This window comes from Apiospora aurea (assembly GCF_038362705.1).
Source record: "Apiospora aurea strain CBS 24483 chromosome Unknown utg000004l_segment0_segment0, whole genome shotgun sequence".
In the NCBI taxonomy this organism is placed as follows: domain Eukaryota; kingdom Fungi; phylum Ascomycota; class Sordariomycetes; order Amphisphaeriales; family Apiosporaceae; genus Apiospora; species Apiospora aurea.
The window spans coordinates 5,375,749-5,401,382 of NW_027117391.1; the positions used below are offsets into that span (position 1 = coordinate 5,375,749).

Here is a 25,634-nt window from a genome sequence, read left to right on the forward strand (position 1 = left end):
GAACGGAAGTAGTTTGGACGGCGTGGTCATGATTCATCAGAGGCTTTGCGGGCGACAGGGATCGTGACAATATTTACATGGATCAGAGTCAGGGTTCATGCCATAGGCAAACTTTGTTCCACTTTGTGGGTTGGGAACGGGGAAATAAATCTGATGACCCAAACGAAGTTGAAAGTATCTTCATCAGATCGCACCTTTAGAAATGGAAACCTAGAGACAGTATATAAGAAGAATGGATAACTTGGTCTCAGTCTAACAAGTAACTTGCTAATATAAAACCTTCCGAGGCAACGTCAACCTCGCTTCTTTTCCCTCTGTCGGGACGCCTTTCTCCTCCAACAAGAGCGAGGCCGCCGAGCTCCGGTTTCGTGTCTTCCGGAAACACTGTCGCCAACGCCTGCGAATACACCACGGGAATCCTGTAATGGTGGCATCTGGGGTTCGGCTGCGTCCAGCTCGGTCACCATGATGTCGGCAGGTGGTCCCCAGAGGGAAGAGTTTGGACGAGTAAACAATCCACCAACATGGCATGTTCTTCCTGCGGAGACCCTACAGTGTCCACAGATTGTAGAGTCACGGAAGGGTTAAATGGCGGCCCACGCTCGTTGACGCGCCCCAAGCATGCTGTACAAGGTCGCTGGCGGGGTTTGGCGAGTCCATTTCGTACTGGTATATTTCGTGATGGTATTGTAGGCCAGGCCTGTTTGTTGAGAATCATATCAACGGGGCTGGGGGGCAAGAAACGATGCAAAAGTCACACACATACTGGTTGGTGCCCGATTGCCTCTTGGTGAAAGTCCACCCCCAACTACCCCGAAATTTCTTCGTTGGGAAGCGATCTTTCCATCATGGATACTCAATACCCAGCGGAATTTTCGATCGGAAACCGTTCCTCGGGATTGGCCTTGGACATGTGTTGTCCAATTCGGCTCAGCATCTGTCTTGCAAGTGGCGTGGACCTTGGATGATCGACAACGCTGCCCTTAATACAATGGTATGTGTAACTAGACAATACATCTAGAAGAATAAGTATTATGCCACCAATTGGGTAAGCATTATACCACGACACTAAAGACTTTCTTATCCATACATAAAGACACGATATGGTGAGGGAAGCGCTGTCGCCGTCAAGGGGATAGAAGTGCTCTTGATACTCGGCGGTTGACGGCTGCGATGTCCCTGCCTAGATCCGTTTCTTGAAGTCGGCTAAGCCATCACGTCTACGGACGTACCATAAACAGAACTCCTGGAATACGCATCCTGGGCACAGACCAGACATTGTATTGTGAAACATGCATGGACCAACATCCATCTTTTGCGGGGAATATTGTCCTGTGGCATCATCCATAACACTGTAGCGGACTTCCTTCTTCAGTGTCGTCGTTGATTTAAAGCACTGCTCAAAAGCCGATATTATGGCAACCTCATGGACGGCGCAGACACCGGAACCCATGGAAGGATCGGAACAGCAACATTAAGGATATTTTATTTCCATATTTAAGATGCAACCCCTACTGGCTGCCCCCCTTCACTGACCCCCCTAAAATAGATGTAAAAATTAATAATAATAGCAATAGATAGGTTAATTAAGCAACACACACTGCATTTTAAGGTCTGTTTCGGCTCGTACACATTATAATAGAGTTACCCTTATCACTAGCTCGATTTGTATTAATTTTTACCACTTTACCGGCGCCCTTTTTCGGCCTTTTCTTTAGCTTTTCTTTTTTAATGTCCTTTTAAACCTCCCTAATGTTTACTATATAAATAAAACCCTTATTAAGGTCTTTATTAACCTTCCTCCTTTTTTAAGCCCTTATTTTTTTTAGATCTACCTTTAAACCGGCCTTTTTCTACTTTAACCGGTCGATTTAAGCCGTTAAATTATTAATACTTTTACCGAACTTCTTTTATAATAACTTTTTAATTAAATTATTAATAATAACCTTTACATTAAACATCGCAGCCCTTAAATGTTTAACTTACCGGCTATTTTTCGGCGTCTCGATCCTTTTAACCTTTAATTCGGCCGGTTAACGCGTATCCTCGGCAGTAATAGCTTCGTTAATAGCTTATATTATATTAAAACGTCGGAGCTTATTATTTATCGGCTTTTCGATATTAAGGGGGTAAATATTAATTATTACTTATTTATTAGCGATAATTTTAAAGGTAAAAGCTACTTTACGTACTTTAACTTAAGCTCGAAAAAAATCCCCTTTTTTAACGTAATTATTATTAATAATAGCGTATATTAAATTAAACTCCCTTTAGAACCTTTTTTTAAAACTTTAAAATAGTTAATATTTAAAGGCTAGAGTATATAATAGGAGCTGTGTAGTAATAAATAGAGGAGTTATACCTTAGTTTTTAACGCCGTTAGTATAAAGTTATTATCGATATAATTTTTTATACTTAATAAGAATTAAAAGCCTTTATTAATTAAGGTTATTAAGCTTCGTTAAAAGGATAAAGATTTTTTTTTAGTTATTTTAAAGCTATAAGATTAAAAGTTTATTTTTTTAATAACGCTTTAAAAGCTTAATCTTTATATTCGTAATTAACCTCGTCTTTTTTTTAAAGGAATTATTATTATTAAACCGATTAGTTTTTAAATATAATTAAAAGCGATAAAATATTATTAACAATATTAATACATTTTAAAATAATTACTTATTCGCGATTAACCGAATTGTTTTATATTAAACTTTAATAAGCGGTAAGTTCGATTACTATAGTACCTTTCCTTATTATTATCGTAATTCTTACTTTATTAATATTAAATTTAAATCGAAAAGGTATACTATTAATAATAGTAGTATTAAGTTAATTAAAAAACCCTCGCACGGCCTCATTTAATATATATATAAGGCGCCGAAAATTTATTACTTTAATACGCACGGTATTAAAGGCCGGATAACGTTTTAAAAAACGGTGTACTCATCGCTTACCGATAAAGTAATCGACCCTTTTTATAAAGAGGATATATTAAATATATATACGAAATAGCCGGTGTATTAATACATAACTTAAACTAGCTTAAAAAAAGCTTATTTAATTAAAAAGGTTTCTTCGGCAGGGGTAAAAACTAAAAAGCTTTATACTTCTCTTTTTTTAAAAATTAACCCCTAAATCGATTACGAAGGGTACCCCTATTAACGTTATAGTCTTTAATCGCACGGTTAATACTTCCGCCGGCCAACACGGCCTAGATCGCTTACGTAATACGTGCTTTTTTAATTATATTAATAGTGATAAAAAAAGGAAAAAAAGAGGAAGAGATTGATCTACTTCAATTAGGAGACGAGTGAGATTTGACCCCTTTATATACTGTTGTTGTTGCTCAGGGGCTCTAGAATCATCTGAAATCAGGAGGGGTCAATCAGAGGGGGGGGCAGCCAGTAGGGGTTGCATCTTACCTTCGCTAGTCGTAGAGTGGATGCAGATGACCCCGTGTTCGCGTGCCGGATAAGCCCGCGGAGAATTCGCACCGCCGTTGGACGAGGCTGCTGCAAATACGATTATGCCTTGTTGAATTGCCCTTGAGATCGCAACCTGAACATCTGGTACGCGGGATTGCCAGCCAAATGAGATCGAAATTATGTCGCATTGTTGTTTCCTCGCGTCCTCCAAGGCCTAGGTCATAGGTGATTAGTGACGTCGCTTGTTGCAACGTGAATAGTTCATACATACCTTGACAACACAGTAGGGGTTTTCCAGCTTCTCAGTTGTAGATACCCGATGGATAAAAAGATCCACGTTTGACGTTAGTTCAAGTAAAAGTCCGGCGATGTGAGCGCCATGTCCTGATACGTCGGTAGGATTGGCGTTTCTTGTCCAATCTTTCACTTCCTTGATGCGACGGCTGTCATTGTCCTCATCAAGATCATCCATGAAGTCAAAATGTCCCCGATCAATACCCGTATCTATGAGCGCCACCTTAAGTCGCCGAACGCCGAAGCCTGGAGAATTCCGCTGTGTCTCCAATAGCTTCTTAAATCGGCCTTTCCATTTATCTGCTAGCTTTCGGGCACTGAAGGATGTTAATCGCAAGTATCTCCAATGTCATCCAGTGCGTGAAGTACCTTTTCGTGGAAGGGTCTGCCCTATCTTGGTCTTCGAGAAGCTGTGTACCGGCTTGTGGATCTTGGTGAGCCGGGCCATATTCATTATTGGGGTTGCCCGGCCCCCTGGACCCATTTCCAGTATCCGAGTGCATTTTAGGGTTGCTTCGCCTAGGCCTCACGCCCCTTACTTTCTGGCGGCTGTAGCTTGATGGTGGTTGCCGAGATTCCGGGTCAATATTGTACGAAGCTGCTGCTTCATCGAGCTTCGCAAGTGGAATCCACTCTTCGAGGTTCATCCTGCCCTCTTGTTGCAATGGTTTCACAACATGCTCAGCCAGCATGGTACGTACATCTTGCAGACTGCAGTCTTCCGAGAGCATAGCCTTGGCTTTTAAACATGCTTCGATCGCATGTCTATATCGAAGTGACAGAATGCGAGGCCTCAGAAGGTGATATGTTTGGAAAGCATTCGTCAACAGATCTTTGTCAACCGGAATCCCGTGATCCTCTTTAAGGAACCGTTCCAGTCGCTGCCCGAGGTGGAGCTCCAGTAGAATCACTCCCATCTCAAGTATTGCGGAATACCTGCCAGCGCGAGTTGCAGCCGTTCCTGATTCATTGCTTCGATCCTGGGCTAAAGAGACTCCGAAGTACGGTCGCAACGGGATTTGTCCCCCATTCGTGAAGAAAATGATGTTGTCCCGGCCCCATCCGTTCTTGATCCAATTGCCACCGAAAAGGTGGTACAGGTTATGGGCAGGCATCAGTGCAAGAGCATATTTCGGTTGCTCATCCCACTGTGTTGTGCTAATTGACAACAGGTGCTTGAGAGAACGCTCATTGCCACGTGACTGTATCTCTGATAAATCTCGTAAATACGCCCGACCTTGGGCTCTGTAGAGGATGCCGTCCCTCAATTCCAACAAACTACCCAGCGGGGTACAGTTCGCATGGGGTATGATTGCAGTATGCACACATATTGGATCAGAATCGTCGGCAAAGTGAAGTGTATCGGTCTCGTTAGGCACAGAAAGTTTCACTTTGTTTCTGTTCAAAACATTAGTCCAGTCTTGCAACAGCAGATTAATCAAAGATTGAGGGCATACGTAGAATTCAAACGATTCATGATCAATAGCTCGTGCATCACAGAGTCCTGAACCTTGTTGGTGACGAGGATCGACAAAGAGGGTGCCAGATATTGCTTCGGTACAATGTCCATTACAGTGCAAATTTTCAGCCTCACTTCTCGCTCCACGTCAGAGTGACATTGGCAATGGATGAATTCGAAGATTCGGTGGGCAAATTCCCAAAAGTGCGGTTGATCAGCATGGGGATGCATGGGCTCTTGGTCTTCGTAGAATTCTGCCTCATCGTCGACGTCATCCTCGCGGCGCGAGAGGTCGTCCACCAGTTGCTTCAATAGATTATTCAAGGTTCTCCATGGTCTGTGACTGCTCATGGCATCTTGGCTGAGCAATGCGACCGTATCTGAGTCCGTTACGAAACTAGGGCAGCTTGATCCAGATGACCGGGAAATGTTTAATGTAGTTACAAATCAATTCATGCCTGATAGTATGGTATACAGACTCGGAAGGCAAGATGGCTTCTGGAAATGATTCGAGGAATATTAAATAGATTAGCTTCTCTGGAAGGTACGAAATATGTCGCAGGAGGATGGAGACAGGGGGTCGCCCCTTAACGCGCCTAGCGCGCTACGCAAGATATTTTATTTGTATATTTATTAGCACGGTAGCACTTTTCTCTTTTATCTTTTCTTTTTTTCTTTTAGACAGCATTTTAGTATTTAATATATTATCCGAACGTTTTTTATCGTGCGATAGTTATAAGCCCGGCGTTTTTTATTAAATAAGCTCGTTATTATTATTATACCGCTTATTCTATTAAACCCTACGCATTAGAGAGCTATTTTAAATCTATATTTTCTTATACCTTTTTATTTTCTTATTACTTCCACGACGTTTACTATATTTAAACTTTTTATTAAGTTAATTAATATTAGGCTCGAGACTAAGAAAAATTAGTTAAATTAGTATAATTCGTTTAAAATAAATACTCTCGAACGTGGCATTTAAATACACCTCGATCCTAATACACTTAACGACGCTTATCTTTATAATAAATTTAAATTGCGTATAATCGACGAGATTAAGCAAAGTTTAACCGAGAATTTTTAATTAGTAAGCGAAACTAGCTTAATAAACCTTATAATAAATATATATACGGCGGTAAAAAACTCGGAGCCGATATATAATACGCTTACCGACGATATTATTAAGCGTATTAAATTTAAATAAAACGAATAAAGCATAAAAATATACCGTTATATAATACGAAAAAATACTTTTATTATTATTAACGAATAAATTAAGCTTACGGTTTTAAAAGCGTACGTTAACGTAGCTTATAGTAATATTTACGAGCTAAACTAATTACTTACGCTTTAAAATATTATCCGCTAGTTTAAATAATAGTTTAAACCCTTCGCGAATTCGTATATTACTTTCGTTAAAAACTAATATAATAAATTTTTAAAGCGAGTTAAATTAAGGGGAAAAGATTTTTAATTTTAATTAATATAATAAAGTAAAGTTTATACGAACGCGGTTTTCGAAAAAGTCCTCGAAATATAGGGATACTTAGTAATTTATATATAGTTTAAAGCGGTTAATAAGCGATTAATATTAAGATAAAGTTAACGCCGATTAAAAAAACTCGACTATACGGAGTAAAAAGAACGTATATTAACGAGTTTAATTATTATTATTATTATTATTATTATTAATAGTACGCCGTATGCCGAAAGCCTTCGGTATATTTACTTAGTTCCTCGTGTAATAAACCGTGCCGAAGCTGGATTAAAAATACACGCTACCAGTATTGTAAAATTTACTTCACGTACTCGACGTTACCATGCTGGTTTTCACCTACTAGCCTAGTAACCCTTGCTTTAGGGCTTAAAGAGAAATTATCCAGGTTCGGGTGGTCCCCTAATCTCTATTATTAATTTATACAGCGGTAATCGACCGGTCCGTAAAAGCTACTTTGCAATAACCTTCGCCGTATCTTTTTTTATAGTAAGCGCCGTTAAATCGCGACGAGTTCGTAACGGATTAGATGTTAATTATTTTATTAACTGCTTTTATCTTCCTTCGAAATCTTTATAGTATAAGATTAGGTGTTCGGCTGTCTCCCGTTTTTTACCGCAATTGTATAGCGGCGTCGGGACGTCTAAAACCCGACAGGTAAACAGGAACGATTTAAGCTTTATTCTTCCAGTGCGTATTTATATTAAAACCGATACTTCGTACTTAAATATATCGTCGTAACGACGGCACGCTTTTTAGTTTAACGGCGATTTTATAGTTAATTCGCGGCGGCCTCGCGTCGGAGTAACGGCATAAAACCATTTTTATTTTTATTTTTTTTAAGCGTTTATTTAACCGTTTAATTATTTAACCATTGTTTAGTTAACGTTAATTAAGCGTCGCTTAGCTATAAAATTGTGGGGGCTTCGTTAGTAACCCTTTAAAGTTTCCTTTATCTCCTTCTCTTTACGCTACGTTTTTTATTAATAATTTTTACCGCTTTTATATAAGCGCCGCGTAAAAATTATAGTTTTCCGGTAATTTCCGTACGTATCTCGAAGTTAACTACCTTCGTATTTAAATAAAAATCGAAGGGGGAATTGCCGCTTTAGTTTTTAAGTAGTATTAAAGGGTCGCTTTATATACCCTTATTACGGTCCGGAGATAAAAGTTTTAAACTATTATAAAACTAAAAGCTAGCCTTTTTTCAATATCGCCTACTTTATACTAAGCCGACGTTCCGTACGCGAGTACGCTACGTATTACCTTCGTATAAAGCTTTTTTGCTTTTCATACTAAATATCCCCAAACTAACGCTACGAGCTTAATAAAAGCTAATATCTAAGTTGCCATTTTCGCTTTAATTTTTAAAATATAATCCTTTTATTATAGTTTCCGATAAAGTTAAACGCCAAGGAATCTCGTAAAGGTTACCGGCGCTATAATAACGTTTCTAAAGCGTATTTATAATATATAAGCTTTTTACGCTTTAATAAAATAAATAAGCTCGCTTTTTTTAAGTTCGAACTTTATTTTTTTTCGTACGTACCCAACGGCTATAAGTTTCCTAGGCTTTTTTTAAGTTTTGATAATTCGTAACGTAATTTAGCTTTATAGTAATAAGATTCGTATTATCCGCGAATCCGACGATAATAAACTATTCGTACACTTTTAACTCCTCGTATAATATAGCGATATAAAAAATAAAGAAGATTAGTAATAACGGGGAGTTTTATAGAATATTAACGCGGAGCTGGATCCTTTTTTAACGATTTACCGTCGAAATAAAGGTAAACCGATTTATTCGTAATAAAGCTTTCGACCCATCGGTAAACCTAATCCGGTAGTCCTTTTTCGCAAAGTATAGTAATTAGTTTTTTATGATTAATTATATCGAAAACGTTTTTAATATCGAGTTAAAAAAAGAAAGCGACGCTTTTTTATTACTACATTATACGGACGACGTCAATAATTAATCGAATAACTAGCTTGATAAACCGTTGCGTCCGGTTCCTTATTTAACCTTTAAATAAAAGCGAGTACTTTTCGGCTATTCCGGTAATTCGCCGGTTTATAGCTATCTTTATTACTTTCCCGACCGTACTAAGTAATAAAATAAGTTTCCATTCACTAGGTGTCTGCTTTTCGGTTACTATTTTATTTAGCTTTAGGATTACGATAACTTTTGCCGTACGGAAACGTTTAAGGAAGTAGGCAAGCCGAAAGCTCGTTATCGCCAAGCCGGCTAATATCCGGAAAAAAGGTTCCCTATACGCTTTAAAGAAACCAAGAGGTAAAAAATCTTCCCTTAAAACCTTTCAGGGTCCCGTTTACTTAATAATATTTCTTATTTTTTTAACCGTTACCTCTGCCTCGATAAGGGTAAAACTAAGGGCGTAATTCGGTACGGTATTTAAGTCCGTAAGGTCGGCTTTTAAATTAAAGAAAAACTTTTCCGAAAAAAGCGTAACTTTCTTGTCGTAGCTTCGCGCTTCGTTAATAGCTTTTTCGCTACGTCGTAATTCTGGGATTCCCGCTGTTTATAATAATATCTAGCTCCGTAATCGGGCCTATTGTTCGAACGACCAAAATGTCTTAAAATCGTGGGAGGCAGCGGCGATTACGTAGCGCCAGCTTTTCGTTTTCGTTATTTAAACGATTCTTTCCAAGTCCGTTTTTAACTCGGTGTATTAATTTTAAGTATATTACGAGGGTATCGCGAAATAAACTCGGTATCGTTATTTTATTATAATTTACGCTTTTTAGACCTCCGGTAATTATTAAGGCGTACTTTTATTAATATAAAGGTTTTTTTTAAGGCTGTTATATCAGTTATTTTTCGTAAGTCGCCTATAAAGTTATCGATAGTTTAATTCAGCTTTTCCGGGCTTATTAGCTCGGCGATATCGGTTAAACGTGCTTCGGCTTCCGTTCGTGTTAGCCCTTTATTTAACATCGTTTAGTTTTATCCCTCTGTTTTTGTTTTATTATTTCGTAGCGAGTTAGCTTTTAGTTCGACGCGAACGACTTATGCCCTATGGTTAAAACTTTTTAAGCCAGGGTTTCCTTCATATAAAATTATTGTTTTTCGTGTTACCTAGGCTAAGTCTAGCGTAGAATCTTTTTATTCGTAGCGTCGTCTCGTAATTTTTTTATATAGCGTGGCTAGTTTTAAGTTTTATTGGTCCGTAAAGGTAAAAAGGTTGTTTACTTTGTACGTTTTAAAGCGGATAGTATATATTAAAGTTTTCGACGAATAAGTATCGCCCGGGGTACGAGATCGTATCGAAGTCGCTTAAAAGGCTTCGTTATCGAAAAGTTTTTTAAATTAGCGAATATATAAACTATATAGTAAAGCGGCTATTTTTTTTTTTCGGTATTATAACGGTAGCTTAATTAGGGCTTATTTTAATCTCTAGCTTAACGATATTAAGGCGTTTATATATATAAATAATCGCTCGGCCCTCGTTATAAATTACTCGATATTTAATTGTTTTTAGGCAGTACGCGGTCTATGTACGGGGGGTTCGTTTATATTTTTTATAATATTAATATATCGTATTTTTTTTAATTAGTTAAGGTAAGTACCGTTATTATTTTTAATATTACAACGTTCTAGTATATTATTTATAAGCTTATAATTATAAAACTATAATAGTGTTTTATATTAATAAAGAAACGATAATACCGCGCCGGTTTTACGAGCGTATTTTTTTATTTTAATTATTCGCTATCGAATCGAATCGCGGGCGGCTTTTTTTCCGCGAAACTATTATATACCCTTTTTTATTACTAATAAAGAGCGTTATCGGTAGTAATAAACGCCTTATTCTTACCGAGCTATCGCCGGTGTTACGGATTTCGAATTAGCGAAGCCGGTAGGCATAAGCTTTTTTTACGCGTTTTTTTATTAGATCGCTACGGGGCAGCCGCGATCCTACGCCGTGTATTCCCTGCCGTAATTAATATAACGTTTTTTGCCTCGTAATCTTTTTTAAGGGCACTCTTAGTTTCTTTTAAAGTGTATTACTATAGAGTAATAGCTATATCGCTACTGTTTCCGATAATATTTAATTACGTAGCCGTGATCGTAATAGCGGTAATATTATTAAATGCGGAGATTAACGTTATACGGTTCGCAGTCGAAAATCTCGGAATTCTATATTAAGCCGTTATCGTATAAATCTTTCGCAGTTTAAATAGAGCTCGCATATAAAATAAGGGAAGCGTAGCGTACTTCGGGATTTTTCGGCAGGCTACGCTTATATTTCGAAATCTTTTTCGGGTTATATTTATTTACGAGTAAACTATATAATAACGCGATTTCGTTATAAGTATTCCGTAGTTTTTTCGCTAAGACCCTTTTCGCGATAATTACGAGTTCTTTATAAATAAGCTGCGCGTTAATCCCGAAAGCGTTTAAAACCCATTTATTATTTTTTATATATTTTTTTCGCCTCGTTTTTAAAAGTAAAAACGATATTACCGCTAAATAGTTTCTTCGCTACGATAGTTTCGCTATATTTAATTGCCGTATTAATGTTCTATACGATATTTGCTAGCTTTTTTTTTTAAATATTATTAAATTAATTTACGTTTTTAATTATTACTTCGCGGTTTCGGCGGGCTAAAACGATAATTTTCGGTTACTAGGTAATAAAATCGCTGCTACGCGGCGTAAATATAATTTAAACCTAGGATTTAGTTTATATAGTTTTAAAATCTTGCGTAGTTTAAGCGATAGCTTTTCCGATTATTTTTCGCAATTCCCCGTAGGTTATTAACGCGTTATTGTCGTTATTAAAGTACGGTCATAGTTCGGTCGTTTCGGTACGAAGTTTCCTAATTATTTAAAAAATTTCTTTACGCTTATTATTAAAAGCTACTAAATTAGCGATTAGTTTCTTTAAATACTTTAATCTTTTTCGATACCTCTTTTCGAGCTATTTTCGTTACTAGGACGCGTTTAAAGCGTTTAAAGTCTTTAATTATACGCCGCAACGTTGCTTCGCAGGTAGTATTAACTTTACGTAAGTCCGGCGCGACCGGTATTAATAACCATCGGATTATCCATCGAATTATCTATACCGTAGCGCCTTAGCTGCGTCCCCTCGATAAAGGTTCGGTTAAATTAATTCGACCTCGTAGATTTAAATAATAAAGTTTGTTTTCGATTATTCGATGGTTCGACCGAGTTATCGATCTTTTTTTCCGAGTTTAATTATATTAAGCTTGCTATTAAAAGAGTAAATAAAACGGAACGGGCCGAAGAAGGGAAAATATTCGTTTTACGCTTCGTTTAGTAATAAACGGAAAGAATATAGATTAATTAATAATCGTAAGTCGTAAAGCTTACTAAACTATAATTACCCCTGTAAACCCTATTTCGATACTCGGTTACGCTATCGTTAATTATTAACGAACTATTACTTTTTAAAGTATACTCTTATTAAAAAGATTAAAAATAAACCTTTTAACCGGCTAATTTATTTAAACTAGGAGGCGTACACGGAGATTAAATACCGATTAAATTTCGATACTAAATAGGCCTCGCTATATTAATAGCTTACTAAATTTAGCTAGATTAATTTAGGCAGTTTCGTATAAAAAGAAATATTATACGCGATTATCGATTATACGCTTTTTAACGTTAAAAAAGACTTTAATATATCGGTCTATTAAAATTAAAAACTATATAACCTTTTATAGTCGACCTTAATCGATAGTTATAGCTCTTACTATATCGTTAACAGTAAAGATTTACTAGTATTAAAATCTTTGGTACTAACTTCGGCTAGTGAATTTATAGAAATAAGTATAATTACGTTTCCGATTAAAAGGTACGGGGTGAGAATTATAAGGGATGTTTTTACGGCGCGAAGCGAGCTAACCGATTTTAAGCTTAATAAGGTGGCATTAATCGAGGGCTTTTATATTAATATTATTTCCGAACCGTTTTTAAGAAACGTTAATATTTAATATTATGGAAAGGATTATACGTTACGAATAAGATCGTTGAAAAATAGTATCGTAATGCGAAGGCTTATAAAAAAGGATAACCTAGTTTTTATTAAATATAAACCTTTATTTACCTCTTATATTAATTTCTTACTAATAAATGTAACCGGTATAATAAGCACCTACGTAATAATGAAACGCTTTATAGCGAATAAAAAGCCCGTAGAGAAGGTTTATATAAGAATAGATTTAAGAGAGAGATAGTATGCGAGAGCAGGATATTTAGGTTTAAAAGTTCTCGTAAAGCTCGTATATAAAGTTAAAAGTGTTTCGATTAAGGGTTTAACGTAGTTAAAATGCGAAATATGTGCAACGTCGCTTATAAAACGCGTTGTTTCGCGAAGATTTATTAAAAAAATACTTAGACTTTTTTACCGTATACTTTGAGACCTTTTCGAGTACTTTTTAAGGTATAAGCTTTTAAAGTATATGTTATTATTAAAGGATAATTATAGTAGTAAGGTATAGGCGTACCCTATAAAATTTCGCTCGTATATAGAGCTATTTAAGATGATAAAAGGATTTAAACGGTATATTTAACGTAAGTATAGTTTTTTTATATACTACTTTAAATATAATAAAAAAACTAGACTGCTAAGAATCTAAAAAAGCACTTAATATAATCTCTAGTGCGAGGAGGAAAGTATTATTATAGAATAAGGGCCCGTAAACACTAAAAAGCCGATAGGTAATTAAGAGCGAGTAGGATAAGAGGTGGTAAACGTTGCTTTTAAAATAAGAGTAGGCGTTAATTTATTAAAGAGCTTATAGCTCGAAATTATTTAAATAGTTATTAGGCTGCTAAACATGTGTCCTACTTAATTTTAACGGTGGCGGAGCCTTAATAAGGTGTTAAATTCGTAGTTTATAAATTATTTTAAATAGTATAATCCTGCGTAGGTTAAAGTTTTTTAAGTAGATTTAAAGCTTAATTAAAACGGCGTATAAACGTTCGGGTATAGAGCTTATATACTCGATCGTAATAAAGCTAAAGGCCGGCTATATAAAAAGTTTAAAGTATTTTTAAGGGGTTATATAAGGTACCTGGTAGGTTACGAAGCTATTAATATTTATCGTATATAGATTTTTAAGCTAATAAGAGTTATCGTTTCGCGCGATATTAAGTTTAATAAGGATTTTTTTACCGAAAGGGGGAAGAAAAGGAGCTAAACCGGAGTAAGGAGCTCGTTAAGAAAATCGAGGAGATTACGTTTTTTTCGAGTTTTAAATTATTACCGCACGCTATTTTTATTTTTTAAACTTTAGTATTATAAGAGGAATTAAATAATTTTACCGATTTTATTTCTTGTCCCGGAGGGCTTAAAAGGCTAATCTTTTTAAATTTAAAGGGTGCGGCAGTTTTCGATGCGCTTATCGACGAGGTTTCGAGGGTGAGTTTAATATTTAAATTACGTTCGGAAAGTTATAGAGCCGAATATAATAATACGAGTAGTACGGAACTCCTATCGCTAGGCCGTATATTTAAACCGGAAAAAGAGTCCGAAACGAAGGAGCCGGTTAAAAGCCCGGAGAAAGGAACCGAGGTAAGTAAATTACCGTTACTTATTTTCGAAAAACGTTAAACAAACGAGCTTGCTAGTATAAAGAGCCTTAGAAATCCGGAAGCTTTCGAAAAACGAAAAGTAGCGTAATCCGGCAAAGAAAAAGAGTAATAAGCTTTTAAAAATATTTCTTTTATTATAAAAAAAGATTTAAAACGAAATTATTATAGCTATACTATTAAAAGTAATAAAAACGTTTATATTTAAACGTAAGCCGCGTACGCGCTATTAAAAACGTATAAGAAAATTATAAGAATTTAATTAAAAGCGATTACGTTTATTACGGCTAAAAAAAAAGTGATAATATCGAAAGTACGTTTTTTATATTAAGTAGCGAGATAAAGCTAAATAGTTTATAGATATTAAAGGATTATAATAAATTAATTTTCCTTATAGCTTTTACAGTAGCCTCGTATACGTTTTTTACTACCTACTTTTTTAATATTAATAAGGCGTTATTATTAGGAAATAAAGAGTATTACACTATTTATACTACCGTTGCGAAGGTATATTTATTAAAAAAGGTAGCTGAAAAAGCGGTATTTAAGCCTTATTTAAAACTATTTCTACGCTTTTAAAATAAAATAGCTATTTATTTTAAAAAGGAGTAGTTTATAGCCGTTATTAAGCGAAAAATTAATAACCTAGTAAAAATAAGGGCTTAGGAAATTATTAAGCGCCCCTACGAAAGTATTTTATTACCGTTAAAATAAGTATTTATTAATAAATTCGACGAGAATAACGTTTATATACTATATAAAGCTCGGATTTACGTATAAAGCGATAAGTAAAATATAAACTCGTTCGCGAGTATATATATTATAATATTAGCCGTACGATTTTTTCGTATCGTAATAGTTTTAGTTACGAAATTTAACTTAGAAACGAAGCAATTTAATGTAGTTAATATATTCTTTAATGCGACCTTCGTTAAGGGATCTTTACCGGTATACTGTGAGCTCTTTTTAAGGTACGAGTAGGCCGAGATGTATATTAAGCTTTATAAAACTTTTTACGGGTTAAAAGAGTTTCCGCTATTATAATATAACGATTTCTTTAGCATTTTTCGTAAATTAAGCTTTATTAGTTTAAAGGAAGAACCCTGTTTATTTTATAATAAAGAGCGTACGATATTTATAGTCTTTTATATAGATAATTTTTTAGTTTATTACCGGAAATTAAAGTAGGATAAAGCTAATAAGCTAATAATTAATATTAAGTAAATATACGAGGTTAAAAACTAAGGTAATATAGCTTATTATTTTAATGTATATATAGTTAAGGATAAGGTTAATAAACGTTTTTAACTATTTTACGATGCTTACTTAAAAAAGGTAATAATTAAATATAATTTAAAAAGTATTACGAGCTACGGTAATACCTTTACCGACCGAGAAGCTATTAAAGTATACTAGCGAAGTATTAAAGTCGCGAATTAAGGTTTATTAAAAACGAGTTAAGTTATTATTTTATAATTTTATTATAGTTCGCTTTAATATTACGTTTACGTGTTTATAATTATTAAAATTCTTAATAAACCTTAGCGAAAAGTACTTTAAGGCCGCTAATTAATATATTCGGTACGCTTACGGCACTAAATTTATAGTAATCTCTTTTAGAAAATAGGAGAACGGCGCTTAAACGCTAGTTATAATAAGCGACGCCTTTTTCGCGGATAACTTAAAAACGCGCAGATCGTTTTATAAGTATATTATTATATTATTTAATAATCTTATCGCATAGAAAATAGCTCGGTAAAATACGGTTATTATATTAATTACGGAAATAGAATTATTAGCTTTATAATAAGCAGTAAAAGAGTTAATTACATTTAAACGTTTATTTAAAGATTTAAAGCTAATACTTAACACCTCGTTCTCGATATATTACGATAATTAGTAGATTATTAAGCTAGTTATAGGTTAAGGGGAGAGGATTTTTACGAAGTTAAGGTACGTAGATATTTAAAACCTTTAACTACGATAGGAGTATTAAAAGCGAATTTTTTAAGTAATTTACCTCGCTATAAAAGATATGTTAATAAATAAATTAACGAAAAACTTTCTACGTATTAAGTTCGAATATTAAAGAGGACTCTTAAACCTATAAAATATTCGGCAGTTTAGTTATATATTATAAAGAGGCAGGCATAAAGCGATAACGGGATAATTATTATAACTACCGAATTTTTATTAATTTAAGGAATCGAACCTCGAAGGATAAAAACTGCTAGGGTATAAAAGCCCGCGAGAAGTCTTAATAAATACGCCGGTTTAATTAGTTTACGTATTTTAAACGCGGAAAATAAAAACGTTATAAAATATTAATTATTATTAAAGGTAGTACGCTAACGATAATAAAACGAGGGCTAGCTGTTTAGCCTAACTCGGAGTTAGTGTTAGTAAAAGGATTTTTAAAATCGGATCCTGCCGGGGCAGGAAAAAGGTTTTTAAGGGTGAGGCGCTTTTTAGTAGAACGACCACGTATATTAGAATTAGTATTACGTGAGGGCGTAAACGAGGGGTTTAAGATAGGCAAGGCGTTTAGCGGGTTATTAATTTTGCGTTAAGTATTAGCGACGGTAAGCTCGTTAATATTATCGTGAAAATAGTAGGCTTAGTTTATAGTTTTAACGTTTATAAGTGTGCGGAAAGTGTAGCGGTATTTTTTAAGTTGTTTTTATAAATATTATTAATAAACGAGATTAAATTACTAAGTATTTTAATAAGTTTACGTTAATTTTACCTTTATTTTAAATAGCGTAGTTAACGGCCTCCTTAATAAGGTGGCAGGCGATACGGCGAGCGGTTACGAGGGTAAGGTTTTCGTAGTTAAATTATATTAATATATTAAAGTATATTAAATAGCTTATAAGGATACGTATATATAATTATATTTATAATAATTAAAGCATTTAATAATATTAAAGCCGAGGGTTTTATAGTAATAGGAAGTTTTTACGATGTTAAAGAGTACCGAGCGTAAATAGTTTATATACGTATTACGGCGTGCTTTATTAAATTAAATAGACTTTTAATTTTTACTCGAGGAGCCCCGAGGGGCTCGACGGCTAAAAAAATCGGGGTATTTAATTAAATAAGCGAGCTAACGCTAATAAGGAGTTTATTTTAAGCGACGGCGGTATTTAAAAATATTATAATAGTTTAACGTTAATCCTCGCTTATAGCGGCAAAAGCGGCGCGAGTTTCAAGGGGTTTAGTAATAGGCTCGGCGGGCTTAGTAGCGGGCTTAACGGCGGGTTTAACGATAAGTTTAATAGGCGTAATAACGGGCTTTTTAATAATGCTAGCAAGCTTAAAAACGAATTTAGCCGGGGTAATAACGAGTTTTTTAATAATGGCAACAGGCTTAGTAAAAAACTAATTAAGCTGCGAAGCGCGCTTAACACGTTTAGCCTTATATCGAGCCTTTTTTTTAATATTTTTTTACGCTAAGCTCGGTTTATAGTGATAACTTATTTAAAATCCTTTAAAAGCGAGAGTATTTCGTTATTATCTTTATATTTATAAGAAAGCTTAGTAAGGCTACGGAGAGGTTTATTATTACCTCTTTTTTTACCGGCATTAGTAACGTACGAGTTAAGGGTAAAGTTTATAACTTTATATGTTAAGATTAGTATTATAAAGCCGTCTTAACGCGTAATATTAATTTACCGGTAAATATAATAGGTTAAGCGGTATAAAAGTTTTTATAAAATAAGTTTAAAGTAATAATTATAAACTATTTCGTAATTAATAAACGTTTATAAGCGAGGCGTAATATAAGAATTTATATACGCAGTAATAAAAACACGAAAAAAAAAAGAAGGCTAGGCTAATTAACTACGTTTAAAAATATTTTATAGTATACTACGGGGCAATTAATTATTTATTTAAGGTTATACTTATTATTTATATTAATAATTATTACGAGCGGAATATATTATATTTACTTTAATAAGCTAAGATTTTTATTTTTTAAGCAATAATTATTAGGGTACTTTTACTTTACGATTATTAGTTTATAATAGCTTTAATTTTACCTGCGTAAATAATTAACTTGCTTAGCAAGTTAATTAAGGGGTGTGTCGCAGGAGGATAGAAATAAGGGGTCGCCCCTTAACGCGCCTAGCGCGCTACGTAAAACATTTTATTTATATATTTATTAGCACGGTAGCACCTTTTTCTTTTATCCTTTCTTTCTTTCCTTTAGACAACACTTTAGCACTTAATATACCATTCGAACGCTCTCTGCCGTGCGATAAAATACCAGTTTTATTTTAATGTTATATATACTATTAAAAAATGGCCCGTTACAGGGGTGGTCGGCTTACCCATTCAACTGTTCCCTGATATTTTCCACCTAATAAGCGGGAGATATTAGCGACATTCCATTAATACCATCCAATGCATCATGAAAAGAGTCATCTGAGTCATTCGATACCTCAGAACTCGCGTCGTCAAAACTCTTGGGCACATAGTTCACATCCAAGCTGTTCGTCCGGGAACCGATACACGGGAAGAAGCCAGCCTCCGCTAGGCCCTCCTCTCCTTGATCAGGGTCGGCCGCGGCGTTGAAGATGCTGAGAAACTCGTCGAAGGCCTCGATGAGTTCTTCTGTAGTATCTGGGCGTTGGAGGAGCTTCCGCCGGAAATCACCCAGAGTGTACTGCTTGTCCGCCTTGACGCGGAAGTGGTCGGTAGCGGCAAGTATCCGCACCGTCTCCGAGTCGGCGAACATGGCGGCCGTCTCGAGGGAGATTGGGCCCGCGCAGCCGCGGGCAGACCGAGTATTCGTGCCATCTCTCCAGAAATAGCCGCAGCACGCTGTGGCTGTTGTGGGTGATGGCTGTCGTTAGGGGCGTGTCGCCACTGCTCGCGAGGTGGTTGATGCCCGCACCATACTCCAATAGGAGCATGGCAAGACTGGCATCGTCGTTCCTGGCGGCGTGGAATAGTCCCGTCCTACCATCCGACCCGCATTGGTCAACATCGGCACCGTAGTCGAGTAGGCGCTTCGCCAAAAGCAGATCTCTCAGGTTGCGGCACGCCACATTGAGAGGACTGCCCTTTTTTACGCCTTTAGGGGGCAGAGGGTCCGGGTCTGCGCCTGCATCCAAGAGGAACTGAACGCAAGTCGTCTGTCCCTGGGCTGCAGCATTGGAAAGGGGCCCCGAAAGCTGCACATCCGTGATATTTGGATCGGCCCCATATCTGAGGAGGGTAGCGCCAGTTGGGTAAGAACCAGTTCGAAGTCGGCGACTTCATTGTTCAAGGCGTGCAGGCGGCCCGGTAGCGATTTGCACAGCGACCGTAGCTGAGAAATGACGGAACAGATCTGGGTCGCCAGAGTAGCCAGTGCAGTGACGCTCGCTGCGATGGACAAAGGATCCATATTGACAAGACCGGGCAAACATGGAACGGGCCACCGAAATGAAGGATGTGGAGATGGGGTTGGAGAGTTCAAAAGGCCGCGAGGATCGTGGGGGCAGCCAATGTGCCACGTGCCCTGATTCCTCCTGTCTTTCCGATCATCGTGGCGGGGGGGCGGAGTACAAACAACGGGTCGATGAACCCATGCAGCAGTTCCCGTACCACACGGCGGCTGTTGGTTAGGTTTGTGTGGCACGTATGACACCTGTGAACGTGCCAAAAATGGCCACTGGGTCAGAAGTCAATATTGCACAGCAATGTGGAGTGATACTGCATGAAGATGAAGCCATAAATATATAATACTCCATCTCAACCTCCCAAACGGCCGTAGAAGTACTGCAACGCCTAACGACCAAGTGACCGTGCAGGCTGAGGGGTAAACAGGAAGACCGGCTCGACCCCGTGGCAATGGTACCAGGCACATCACGCCACTTTATCCCTGGCCACAACTGCCAATCGGGTACTCACTCACCTCAGCCGACGCCCAAGGAGTGCCTGACTGCCAACCGGTACTCTAACCCCGCCAATCCATCATCTTCTCCTTGACCGACGACAGCTTAGCTCTAAGAGCCCCAATTCGTATCACACCGCCCAGCAACTGGAAAGATTGATAGGCCAACATCACCCTCTGCCAAGACTCTTCATCACGAACATGAGGTTCGGAAAGGATTTCCACCGGTTTATTATCCCGGAGTTCGAGACTTTCTACATCGACTACAATCGCAGAAAGTCGTTAATCAAGGAGCTGCACATCCAAGGCCAAGACCTCGACTGTAAGTATCTCGATTGAGAGTAACCACTCAACTGTTGAGCTATTGGAAATACTAACCCAACCAGCTACCTACCGAGCACTGCGAAATGACCTTGGGCAGATTGAGGAGTTCCGGACTCGGATTCTTGCTTCGGTTCTCAACCAAGAGAAGGAGGCCATCGACAACTTTTACCTCGAGGGACCTCTTACTACCATTCCTGTTCACAGCTTCCATCAACCCGAACTGGCTTTCCTCGCCGGAGGATACCGTGTCTTCGTTGGTGAGCTCCACGAACTTCGTTGGTTCGATAGAGTCAACAAAGAAGCCGCGCGTCGGCTATTTGACAAACTGAGAAGAATCGACGCGCCAAACGCAGTGAAGCATGAGACCCGGCAAGTCAAATGGTTCGAGGCTTACGGCCGCTTGGAGGAAGCGACCACTGCGGCATCACGCCGGATGTCTTCGCTATTAGCTGAACTGGACGAAGCTCTCCTCGAGCACTTGCATGACCCAGCTGCTGTCCCTCTGAAAGAGGCACGATGGCGATTTGTTTCAACCTCAGATCGGCCCCCCTAACATTGAAACTCTACATCATCTTGTCCTACAAGGCGATGCTGACAAGCTGATCCAACTGACTGATCCAGATTCTACGTTCGACGTTGGGAACGTACAGCTCGAACGAGTGATCAAGTATCTCATATTGAACAAGCTGGGTGCTCCGGCGGTCCAAGTTCTCGAGCGGTCGCCAGATTTTGCCCAGAGCACGAACAAGGGTTGCCTCCTCTTCTGCATGCAAGTCGCAACATGTATCAGGGCGAGCTACGGAAGCTCCACAGCCAATGAAGCCCGTGGGCGCGAAGGAGAGCTTGTCAAGGTCTTTCAACAGATGCTGCAGCTATGCTCCAGTCCAACCGGCCCCCTCCTCGTGCCCGACGGATCCGATCTGGAGCTGCTGAGCTATGCGGCCAAGCATGATCTAACAGGATACTGTGAGACCATTCTTTCCCTCGGCGGTCCGGCAATGCGCTGTGACTGGATCGCGAAGTTGATGAAGGCTACGAAGGGAAACAAACTACTCACACCTTTTGAGACCATGCTCTATCGGTACCAGCCCACATTCATCGACATCATCAGATGCCTGGGCCAAGATATGCATGGACAGATGGAGCAGGATATGCGGTGCATTCTTGATGGGTTTCTTGCAGCGGCAGTACGAATACAGAATGACAGGGCTGTTCAATGCCTTATTGATGTCGGCGCAGGAATCTCATCCAATTCAGTAAGAGGACAGCCCAGTGAGGAGAACGCTCTCTACATTGCCGCGTTACAAGGTCGAATCGACTATGTCAACTTGCTGCTCGCCAGTTACCGTGGGCAGGGTGAAGTGCTCGATGCCACAGAGGCTCGGAGAGGCCTGACTGCACTTGCCGTTTCATGCATGCATGGCCACGAACGTGTGGTTGAAGCACTTCTCCTCGCTGGAGCGGACGTTTCAATCACCGATCGTTTCGGCTGGACCGCAAAAGAGCATGCCGCGTACAGAGGCCATCAGACCATCGCCGGAATTATCGGGGACTGGGACCGTACTATTCTCCAGGGGGGTCCGGCAACCAGCATTCCAGCAAGAGCAGAGCCCGTGGCTCCTCTACTCAAACAAGGCGAGCAAGCAATCATTGTCAATCTCGGCAGTGTTCAAGCCCGGCTGAAGGAAGACCCGGTCGAGATCAGTTGCTGCTCACCCAGTCCAGCAATTGCAGCGAGAGACGATACATCATACACTCTGTCAGTCTCCGCACCGCAAGGCGCCCAAGTCGGGAAGACTGCGGCTTCCATGAGGTTCGATCTGCCGCTCATCAACGACGATGTCAACACCCATGCATGCGTGTTTTTACTTGAAGAAGACGCAAGACCGGTCCTCACATTCCGAATCACAGCCCACAATCACGTCGAGGGCTCCCAGGAAAAGACAATCGGGATCGGAAGTGCAGTCTTGGAAGGCATCAAGCTGGCTGCTGGTTGTCCGCGGGAAAACCTGGTACGGGATCGGACCGCTGCGATTCTCGATTGCATCACTATGGATGTCATTGGCACAGTTTTGTTCACTTTCGTTCGGGCAACACCGTACCCCTACCTCCAAAAGCCCTTGCCCTCGCAGAACCGTGAAAACGGCGACAGGGTGATGTTGGTAGGCCACAGAGGTATAATGCTTGCATCCGAAACAACGAATACATTTCGCTGACCTTCTCCTAGGGCTGGGCCAAAACCTTGGTAAAGATAAGTATCTCCAAATTGGCGAGAACACTATCCAGGTGCGTATCTAGCTCCACCCAGTAGTGAGTGAAGCTCATGGAAATTCTATTCAGTCGTTTTTGGCCGCGGGCAGACTTGGTGCCTCTTTTGTCGAAGTAAGTTGCACCTGAATGGTTACGTCCGGGACTCATTACTAACTGTAGTAGTTCGGTGAGCAGCCGGCCACAGCGATAATGGGAAACTAGGCTTATCGTGACACAGATCTGCAACTTACAAGAGACCTGGAAGCCGTTTTGTATCACGACCTATCGTTCAGCGAGTCGGGTACGGATATTCCAATCCACGACCTGACCCTGGAGCAGTTTAGGTACGCTAGCAAAGTTCAGTCTCCACACGGAAACCCGGCTTTGGTCATTGGCAGCCCACATAATGCGACGTCGGGAGCCGCTCCGAGGGCCCGCGCTCGCTCCGTTAGTGTGAGAGACGAGCCAGGGGCCACCCAGGTGCAGGACCGAGTAAAGTATACAGTCGACTTCCAGGCCAAGGGTTTCAAACCCAACACTCGTGGCGAGTTCATCCATGACTCGCTAGTCACACTGGAAGAGATCTTCCACGAGCTCCCGGAGGATGTGGGTTTCAATATTGAGTTTAGTAAGTCCCCCTTACCTGCCCGGAGCGGAACTGTCTACCCGATCCTCCTTTCTAACTGCCTATGCGCAGAGCACCCCCGAATCCACGAGACCATCGCCGCCGGCGTGGCCCCCATAGTCATCGAGATCAACAAATTCATCGACGTAGCCCTCGACAAGATCCGTCGGTCGGCCGGCAACCGGCCGCTCGTGCTCTCGTCCTTCACACCCGAGGTCTGCATCCTGCTGGCCCTGAAGCAGCGAGCATACCCGGTCTTGTACATCACCAATGCCGGCAAGCCGCCGCCGAGCGACCTGGACAAGCGGGCCGCCAGCGTCCAGACGGCGGTCCACTTCGCGCGCCGGTGGGGCCTGGCGGGCGTCGTCTTCGCTTCGGAACCCTTCCTCCTGTGTTCGCGTTTGGTGCGGCTGATCAAGAATGCGGGGATGCTTTGCGGGACCTACGGGTCGCAGAACAACGAACCGGACAATGTCAAGGTATGCATATCTACCTACAGCACAGTCTTTCAAGCTCCCTTTCCAGACAATGACTCTGGAGTACTAACGAGTTTGGGGACTAGCTACAAGCGGATGCGGGGGTAGACTTTCTCTTTACGGACAGGGTTGGTCTTATTGCGAAGGTCTTGGCCGAGCACCAGGCAGCTCCCAAATAGGGGCGCCCCTTTCTCGGCAGGATCCCAACCGCCAATGTGACCAAATCGGAATCGCTCTGATTTGCTACAGACAGACATTCCTCCCAACAGATCGCCTTCCATAATACCATGGATACAAGCATCCCTGATAACCCTTACAATGTCTCCCGGATCTGGCGACAAGCAGTGCATATGATCAGCCCACACAAGCCTAACGCGGTATAGGTACTATATAACCCTTTTTCGTGGTGGATAATCGCCTGTAATTCGTGATTTCGATCTGCTCGAAGTCATCTATCAAGGAATTGAGATGCAGTATCTCGCTTATAATATACATGTTTGGGCGCGCTTCTCTGAGTTTTAAAGCGCTTCGCGGCCTGTTCGAGAAGGTCAGGTGTGACCTAGTGCAGTATAAAGTATATATTAGAAACCCTTACAGTAATAATTCATCGCAATTGTGCCGTCTAAGGCTGTGCCGCGTGAGTGGTTTATGATTGGGAGGTTTAATATCATATATATCGTACCTGGATCCATCTTCAAACAAAAAGAACCATATATTGGCTCACAATTGTGTCATCTTCGGAACCGAAATTTGGCAGGTGGATCCAATGATTCACTATGCTTTGCCTGACCGGGAAGGCCGCCCGAGGTTTGTTGTGTTACTAGAGAGGCCCGAACCGACGGGCCTTGGTCCAGGTCTAGTTTCCGAGACAACTCATTGTTCAAGATGAAGCGGTCCACGTATAGCCAGCACTTGTGGTCCGGCACGCTTTTCCATATCAGAAGACTCTTAGCCCATTCGCGGGCCAAGACGGTATCGGTAAACATCAGATAGAAGCCCCCGTAGGTTGTACTGGTGACGATCCCCGAAACCCTCGATGGCAGGCGGAGCGAGACTTCGGTTTGGTGACTTTTCTCCGGTTCCAAGTCTTCTCTCTGGACGAGGCTGGTTTGCCTTAGGCGACTCATGTAGGCTTCGGCTTGATCTGGGGTCCGAAAGTCGACGTGCACCCGTTGGCCTTTGATTTTGTTGAGGGTGATATAGACGCCAAGTCCCGTTGCGGAGGAGCCCATCTTAGGGGTGGTGGGTTGTTGTTTATGATCCAACGAAGCAAATCGCCCCGGGACCCGTTCCTCGTGACCAGCGAGCGGAAAATCAACGATTTCGTCATCCGGACGGCCCTTGGGAGTATATCCGCCAAGGACCGCCTGCCTGATCCTCCGATCCCCGTCCCGGGCCCCTGGGAGGAAGACAACCAGCCCGTAGTGGCAACGCGGGTGGCCAACGTGGCGCAGTCGGCCCTCGAGGGCCTCAAGGAGCGGCTCGTCATGGCCGCGGTGGGCGGCGCCTTTCTGGTCAGGCCCATGTGGCTCATGGTGAAGCGCAATGATCTCAATACCTCGCTGGTTTCGACCACGCTCTTCGTCGTGGTCTTTGGCTTGCTGATGGCTGCCTACCTCGACAAGCCCATGGACGTCATGTCGGCCACGGCGGCGTATGCGGCTGTGTTGGTGGTTTTCGTGGGACTGGGTGCTCAGACGCCTTCACCGGGTACGGGTCCGACGTAGTAACATGTCTGGCATATAGATGGTTACTTTAGCTAGACTGCACACTTGAACATAAGTTTCATTTACATGATCTCATCCCATTGTAATACTATTCTT

At 40.1% G+C, this 25,634-nt stretch overlaps 5 protein-coding genes across 5 annotated transcripts; 2 read left to right on the forward strand and 3 right to left on the reverse strand.

Annotated features, from left to right (window-relative positions):
- Positions 1-3,651: 3,651 nt before the first annotated feature.
- PG986_006452 (uncharacterized protein) lies at positions 3,652-5,526 on the reverse strand (the record flags this gene model as incomplete). The annotated part of the gene is made up of 3 exons (XM_066842674.1): positions 3,652-4,033; positions 4,086-5,114; positions 5,174-5,526. The coding sequence occupies 3 exons, from the start codon at positions 5,524-5,526 to the stop codon at positions 3,652-3,654; spliced, it is 1,764 nt and encodes a 587-aa protein (XP_066702536.1).
- A 13,089-nt stretch (positions 5,527-18,615) lies between these two features.
- Positions 18,616-19,647, reverse strand: PG986_006453 (uncharacterized protein; the record flags this gene model as incomplete). The annotated part of the gene is made up of 3 exons (XM_066842675.1): positions 18,616-19,002; positions 19,040-19,432; positions 19,498-19,647. 3 exons carry the CDS (start codon positions 19,645-19,647, stop codon positions 18,616-18,618), a joined length of 930 nt encoding a protein of 309 aa, XP_066702537.1.
- A 690-nt stretch (positions 19,648-20,337) lies between these two features.
- On the forward strand, positions 20,338-24,194 carry PG986_006454 (ankyrin repeat-containing protein; the record flags this gene model as incomplete). Its single annotated transcript, XM_066842676.1, has 6 exons — positions 20,338-20,458; positions 20,535-20,895; positions 20,972-22,622; positions 22,933-23,338; positions 23,408-23,814; positions 24,081-24,194. The coding sequence occupies 6 exons, from the start codon at positions 20,338-20,340 to the stop codon at positions 24,192-24,194; spliced, it is 3,060 nt and encodes a 1,019-aa protein (XP_066702538.1).
- A 348-nt stretch (positions 24,195-24,542) lies between these two features.
- PG986_006455 (uncharacterized protein) lies at positions 24,543-25,043 on the reverse strand (the record flags this gene model as incomplete). Its single annotated transcript, XM_066842677.1, has 1 exon — positions 24,543-25,043. One exon carries the CDS (start codon positions 25,041-25,043, stop codon positions 24,543-24,545), a length of 501 nt encoding a protein of 166 aa, XP_066702539.1.
- Positions 25,044-25,067: 24 nt separating this feature from the next.
- Positions 25,068-25,538, forward strand: PG986_006456 (SAM dependent methyltransferase; the record flags this gene model as incomplete). The annotated part of the gene is made up of 1 exon (XM_066842678.1): positions 25,068-25,538. The coding sequence occupies one exon, from the start codon at positions 25,068-25,070 to the stop codon at positions 25,536-25,538; it is 471 nt and encodes a 156-aa protein (XP_066702540.1).
- Between the last annotated feature and the right edge of the window lie 96 nt (positions 25,539-25,634).